The sequence below is a fragment of the Oryza sativa genome, chromosome 3 (genome assembly GCF_034140825.1).
Source record: "Oryza sativa Japonica Group chromosome 3, ASM3414082v1".
Lineage (NCBI taxonomy): Eukaryota > Viridiplantae > Streptophyta > Magnoliopsida > Poales > Poaceae > Oryza > Oryza sativa.
Genome location: NC_089037.1, coordinates 31,733,875 through 31,741,104, shown reverse-complemented (window position 1 = coordinate 31,741,104; position 7,230 = coordinate 31,733,875). Strand labels below are relative to the sequence as shown.

Genomic DNA, 7,230 nt, shown 5'->3' with positions numbered 1-7,230 from the left:
TCTTTTAACGAATCGTCGAGCCGCCAATTTCATTGAATAGAGAAAGGAGTAAACTACACAAGATGGCAGAAAGAAAGAAATGTACAAGCTCAGGGCCTTTGGACCGTGCTAACTATATAGAAGACAGTTGCCAAAAAAATTTTGTGTCCGCTAGAACCCATGTCTTTGCTTCCTCCTTAATCTTGGCTAGCAAGCTGGTTGCTAGGAGCTTCTTTTGTTAGAAGGTCCTACGATTTCTTTCATTCTATATCTCCCAGACTTAGGCGACATTAGAATTTAAAACATATATATGGGACCTATTCGTCATTCAAAAAAAAAATTGTGGGGCCACTGACATAAGGGACTCAAAGTGGCCACAGTCGATTTCCGGCCCGTGTATGACAGGTCGCACGTAGACCGCAATGCCGTTTCGGCCCAAATATAATTGGGCCGCACTCACGCCGCAATTCCATTCCCCTCCCCGTCCTCCCGGCCACTGAGGCGGCGGGAGCCTGATCGTGTGCGGCGCTCAACGGAGAACGGCGAGGATGTCGCCGGGAGAAGAGGGCTCCGCCACGCATCGATTCAATGCAGGAAAAATCTGGGACTACACTTGTCCCAACTCCCAAGGAACCATCGCCTCCGCGACGATCTGAGTGCATTGCAGAATCTCTCGATGAGCAGCGGGGGCGCGATTTGCTTGTCGCGATGGCACCGGGTTGGCTCGGATGACAGCGCTGATAGTGATAGCCAAGAAGGATTCTTCAGGTGATAGCTTTTGTGCCATTTCGCTTTCTTCTCAAAGTGGGGAGCTACTCGGTAGTAGATTTTATTTATTTAACCTTATTTTCGACTAATAGTACTAAGTTTTCATGAACTACCTTTCATCATAAAAGAATGACGCAACACAAGCTGAGTGCCGAGAGAAAGAAGGCAAAAGCGCATCTGATTTTTTATTATTCCACAACCCAACACTATGACACTAACAACAGCCACAGCCTCAAGAATTGAGCACATCACTCACTCTCATCGTTATTGCATTCCCCCACCACAAACAAATCCACCCCAACAACATGTGTATGTAGTACTACATGATCGCCATCTCTCTCGTCACGACGGCGTCACGTCCCAACCAACGTCACTCTCCACCGACATCGCCGCCGCATCAGCTGCTGTGCGCCTGCGTGGTGAGGCCGTAGCCGAAGGGGAAGAGCGGGTCGTAGTGCGCGTCGCCGACGTTCATCGGCAGCTGGTCCACGGACTTGAACCACGTCCGCGACAGCTTCCCGGTGAACCCGTAGTCGCCGAACAGCACGTCGGCCACGCCCTGCCCCTCCGTCCCCGGCAGCCACGCCGCCACGAACGCGTCGATGCCGCCGATGTACGGCTCCACCACCAGCGGCCGCCCGGAGATGAGCACCACGACGCACTTGATGCTCTTGCACACCGTCTGGATCACCGTCGGCCCGGGCTCCGGGATCGTCAGGTTCAGGTTGTCGCCGAACCCCTCCGCGTACGGCGGCTCGCCGACCACCACGATCGCGTAGTCGTACTTGTCGCCGGTGACCACGCTGCTGTCCGGGTTCTCCGAGTACACCACCGTCGTGCTGGGATCAACGGTGGCCTTGATCGCCGACAGGATCGTCGTGCCTGCACATTGTCCGTGGATTTTAATTCTTGCCACCCACCAAAACTCAGATGAAGTTACAAGCATTGAAACATTTTGATCATGAATAGTTTACCAGCAGTGATGTTGTTGCCGGGCTGTCCTTGCCAGGTGATGGTCCATCCTCCACACTGTCTGCCCAAATCATCAGCATGGCTTCCCGCGACGAGAATTTTACCGGCTTTCTTCGGGAGGGGAAGCACCGGAGAGTAGGAGGATTTTCCGTTCTTCAGCAGCACCAAGGACTTCCTGACCGCTTCGCGCGCGAGCTCACGGTGCTCCTATGGTGGTTCAGATGGAATTGGTCAGTAAAAATTCTTGATATATGAAGTGTGAGTAATAGGAGGATTGAGGTGTTCAGCACTGACTTGCTTTCCAAGTTCATCGGCGAGGCTAGAGTCAGCAAAAGGGCTCTCAAATAGACCCATGGTGAACTTGACTCGGAGAATCCTGTAGACAGCATCGTCAATTCTGCTCATGGGGATAATTTTGTTGTTAACTTGCTCTGTCAGGTCATCAATGAATTCTGTGTAGGTATAAGGAACCATGATCTGCAAACAGCACATATACATTAGGCATGATAAATTGATAAGAAAGGGAATAAAGCATCGCATCTGTATTAGTATAGTAGAAAAAAGGCTCATCAATGATGTGTCATAAACTCGTAATAACAAGACAAGACCACTCTTCTAACATGATGTATGTTTTAATTGTTGAATCCACCTTTTATCCCACAAACTAAAGTTGGACAGACTAACAAATCAAATGCTTTATTGGATTTTCAAAAGAGAAATTAACTATGACTTTATGCGTCCTTGACATAGAGGCTAGGGATATAATTCAATCTTCCTAAAAAAAAGGGAAGAAGTTAATGCACATGGTCTGCATATCTCACCATGTCAATGCCGGCACCAATTCCAGCCTCGATTGAGTAAGAATAGTTCTTATGCGGAGGAGAAGTGATCCGGTCAATGCCTTGCCAGTCAGAAATCACAAAACCCTGTTTGCACAAGATCCAAAGCAATTAAATACGCCTGCAATATCTCCAAATATACATTGAAGAAAATAAATCAAGATAACTATTTTGTTTTTTTAGAAAAACTAACCCTGAAGCGGAGCTTGTTCTTGAGAAAATCAGTGATTAGGTGATGGTTCGCGTGCATTTTTACTCCATTCCAGCTAGAGTATGAAACCATGACAGTGGAGACTCCTCTAATGATAGAATTATAATAAGGAGGCATGTGAATGGTCAACAGCCCGTGAGTATCGATGATTGTATTGTTCTCGTTGATTCCCTTGACCGTTCCACCATCACCAACATAGTGCTTTGCGCATGCAGCAACTTTCTTACTGCACAGTAAGCAAGTAGTACCAAAGTTAGTCATATAGTAGTATATTGCAGTGATACGCCAATTTCACCTGTCAATTATAGGCAGAAAGGTACAAGCCACAAAGATGATTTTAAAGCTATACAGTATCAGAGGTATACCTTCCACCAACATATGGTCTTCCTACATCATTTGATGGAACATCGCCTTGCAAGCCAGAGATGAGTGTGGTCAATGACTGGACAACCTTTGGGTCTTCGCTATAGCTTTCGTAGCAGCGTCCCCATCTTGGGTCTCTGCAAACCTGAGAGGTATCATGTAAACACAACAGTGAGTTCATAGTGCTGATGAAAAGGGAACACGCACCCTAACCAGATTGAGATCACCCACTATAGAAGAGGTATCATCTAGTATTAATTACCGCAACGCAAGGAGCAAAGACGTAGGGAATTCCAGTAGCTCTAACTTCAAGAGCAGTTGCTTCTCCTATCCTCTTTACTAGGTCGGGGTCCCTGCAACACGGCAAATCAAGAATCAAGATTTTTTTAAATACAGACCACCAAATGCGTCATAAGCACCCTGTTTTTTAGAACAAGCACTGTGTGCATCACAACTGTGTTATCACCTTAAGATGTTGCAGTCTTGTAGTCAAACATAAAAAAGTATCCACGTATTGTTGTGTAAGAGGTAATTATCATATCAAAAGTAAAATCACTTCATACCTGGTAGCGCCGAGCCCGACATTATGGGGGAAGATTGTAGCCTTGTAGACGTTATTGTGCCCATGCACGGCATCAATACCGTAGATCATCGGAATACCTAGTCGGGTCGAAAGGGCACCCTTTTGCATTTCATTCACCATTGAAGCCCAAGCCTGAGCTGATGCCTGAGGAGCAGGCACACTGCCTCCACCACTCAGTACACTACCTGCATCACAGCACACCAATGTCAAAACACAAAACATATAGTATCCAGCATTTCATCGTTCACATTACTTGAGCATGAGTAGTAAACCATGACACACCTATGAAGTACTTGGCAATCTGCTCCGCCGTGGCATTCTCCCTCTCGATTTGGGTCATCTGGCCAATCTTCTCAGCGAGAGTCATCCGGCCGAGCAGATCCTTGACACGAACAGAGACGGGCTGCTTCGGATCCTTATACTTGACATACTGAGCGCTCCCCAACGTAGCAAAACATAACATGAGGAGAATAACACTGAACTTGTGCAAACTCCCCATCTTGGCTCAGTGTGAGTGTCTATCTCCAACCAGAGCTGCCAATATATAGACCTGTGAGAGAAGCATATCTATGAGTGTAAGCTTTTCAGGCTAGTATGAGGGTAACTACATAGGAGCATAGTAGTGCACGTCTCTTGCTTGAACAACAACATCTTCAAACATTAGAATAGTCAAGACTCAAGAGTCTCTTAGGTTGCAATCAAAACAGAAACAAGGGAACAGCATACTCAAAACATGGTCGGTTTTTCAAACTTGTTTATCCAATCGCATCAAGTTGCTGAAAACCAACATGACTTACAGGGGAAACAATCATGTACCTAACCTGATTAATTGAATCAGCCAGCCAGCACATAACAAGAGTTTGAATAAGAGCAGATAACGCAGCATGCATAAAACAAACGACAAAATCATGCACACACATACATACAGCACAGCAAGACTGCACATGTGTTTACCTGATATACTCAACAATCTCCACTAAAAAGGGATAAGCAAAGCTTAATCCAAATGCACACGAATGCAGAAACAGTGATGTCTCTTCCTGCAAAAGATGAGAGTTTTTTTTTTCTGCAAGCTAGCAGCAGCAGCACTGCAGAGAGGTTCTTTCCCTCTCCTCTGCCTTGCTTACGCTTGCTGCCTGAGAAAGGTGACCATGTCCTGAAAGCAAAGCAAAAGACCTATTCTCTCTTATAGACTAATGAGAGCACTAGTAGGCTAAGCGGCTAACGAAGCTACGAACTTTGATCTCCCCCGCGATACCCGCGCCGACATGAGGATCGCATTGCAACGAAAAAAGAAAGCGAAAGAAATCAGCAACTTTGATTAGTGCCCCAGTGGTCAGTGGACCTGACGCTAAGCCCCGGCCACTATCAACGCCTAGCTAATACCAGCAGTATTCTACTAGTACAAACCAAATCAATATCGAACAGGGAAGCCAAAGCCAGCCAAGCCAATCAAGAACGGCGACCTCCACATCGCCCGCAAGAGGGATGATATGCATCCATCCATCCAATCTGGTGCAATGTCGCTGTGGATAAGATCAGCCAAGAGACTAATCTTTGATTATTGCTGTTGAAATTCTCTTCTCACACGCCGGCCACAAAACTCCACAAACTGCTTCTACAGGCCGCGTGAGAGCTGCAGTCACTGCACGCTCCACGCGGCCGCTTGTGTGAGGTCGCTCGCGGCTCGACCGCGAGAGATTCGTTCCCCCATTTTATTTTTGCATCGTCTCATCACCGGCGAGCTGTGCCGCGGCGGCGAGTCTTTTTGTCAAGCTCCTCCGGGTGAAAGGGACATGAGAGCTATAAACGAATCGTTTGTCTAATCATGCGACGGCGGCTTCGACACGGGAGGGAGCTTGTGTGCACTCTGCTTTGCCGGGTCAGAGGCTGCAGATTGAGACAGCTTAACCTCCTCCATATAGGAGATTAGCTCAATTAAATTAGGAGAAAATTTTGGACTCGCACGAGCAGGCTCACTAACACAGGTCACTAACCACCTCTAGTAATACAAAATACAGTATAGTGCAAGCATCTCCACATTATGTATATCACATATATAATATATTCTTTTTAATATTAGAGCCTGAAATAATTTTGCTCCGTTGTCTGAAAAAAGAAACAGCACAAGCATCTTAACCCATAAAAAAAAAATCTTCTCTTCTTTTTCTCTCTATCTCAAAGAGAGCCAAGGCAGATTAGTGAGTGAGTCCAACCAGAATTGCTTAATTAGTGTGTCACAAATGGGGAGGGAAAAGAAAATCATGCGAGGTTGGCGTGCGGGCAATCGATCGAACCAGCGGAGCAACGAGCCAAAAGAGGAGGAGGTGGTGGTGAGCTGGTGGTCACTCTCCACTACTCCACAAACGCCCAAGCCCCATGTATTTGTTATGTATTGTGGCGTATCTATCCATCTAGCAAGCTAGCTTGCTAGCGATCGCCATGGATGGGAACTAATCACCAATCCACCGTCGTCGTCGGCCACTATACCAGTACGACGACGCGATTGGGCGATGGCTAGAGCGCACGAGGCGCTCGCCACCACGCGGAGACAACGCGAGGGTAGCTCGCAGATCACCGTCTTCTCAGGCGAGATTTTTTTTTTGTTTTTTTTTGGACGCGATAGATTCGCGGTGGCGTGGCGCGCGTGTTCCGGCGCACCGCCGACACAGAAGTTGCCGGAGAGGAAGAGGTCAAGGAGACACGGTGGAGGCGAGGGGGCGGGTACCTTGTGCTCACCGGAATACCGGCCGGAGATCCGGCGATGGCGACGTGCGGCGGCGGCGGACGGGGTTGGCGCGGCGGGGCAGGGGAGGCAGACGACAATAACGCGAGGCTTTATTGACAACCAACTGCTTGCTCTCAGATTTTTTTTTCACTTGCAACTTTTTTTCCTGCGCTTTTTCTCTCTCTCTCTCTCTCTCTTTTTATCTCCGAGAATCTACGCGACGGCGACGGTAATTTTGACCGTGCGGATGTCGGGCCATGCCACGGTGTCAAAAAGGCCAACTCTCACTGTCCAGTGGGGCCCACATGCAGCTGTTTCGGTTCCTGCCCACATGTCAGTTGCATTCGTCATCGTCTTTTTGTTTAATTTTTTTTAGTTCCTAGTGGACGTGGGATCTCTGCTCGGGAGTTGTGACAGGCAACCTTTTTGTTGCTTTCCCCGGCATAAGTCTCGCCAGTGGACTATACTGTATTTTTAACCGTATTCAACTATTTATCCTCTAACTAAAGAACAGTGTTTGTACCCTGATCAAGTGGCAGGTCCGTGTAACGCGACACTGTTTACGCTTTTAATTAATGGTTTGCACCTAACGTAGAGACGTTGGGGGCAGTACACTCCGTAGAAGTAGAAAAAAGTTCAATTTGAGCCGTTTCCTTTCAAATCAAATGTCCCATTTTTTGAACTTATCCAGGACCGACCGTTCCAACGGAAAAAAAAATGGAAAGAAGACAGACAAGGTAGTAGATCAATGAGGTGTTACTCCAAGGTTTTAATGTCGTCATTAACT

General features: G+C 47.3%; 1 protein-coding gene across 2 annotated transcripts; it reads right to left on the bottom strand.

The window, feature by feature from the left end:
• Positions 1-896: 896 nt before the first annotated feature.
• LOC4334114 (uncharacterized) lies at positions 897-6,613 on the bottom strand. Of its 2 annotated transcripts, none has more exons than XM_015775684.3 (10): positions 6,444-6,613; positions 3,998-4,265; positions 3,696-3,900; positions 3,395-3,485; positions 3,135-3,277; positions 2,752-2,995; positions 2,541-2,645; positions 2,014-2,196; positions 1,722-1,926; positions 897-1,629 (listed from the first exon to the last, which is right to left on the bottom strand). In XM_015775684.3, the coding sequence occupies exons 2-10, from the start codon at positions 4,212-4,214 to the stop codon at positions 1,145-1,147; spliced, it is 1,878 nt and encodes a 625-aa protein (XP_015631170.1). In that variant the 5' UTR covers positions 4,215-4,265; positions 6,444-6,613; the 3' UTR covers positions 897-1,144. The 2 variants fall into 2 exon arrangements, with proteins under 2 accessions (XP_015631170.1, XP_025879632.1); XM_026023847.2 differs by having other exon boundaries at positions 6,455-6,613.
• Positions 6,614-7,230: the final 617 nt, after the last annotated feature.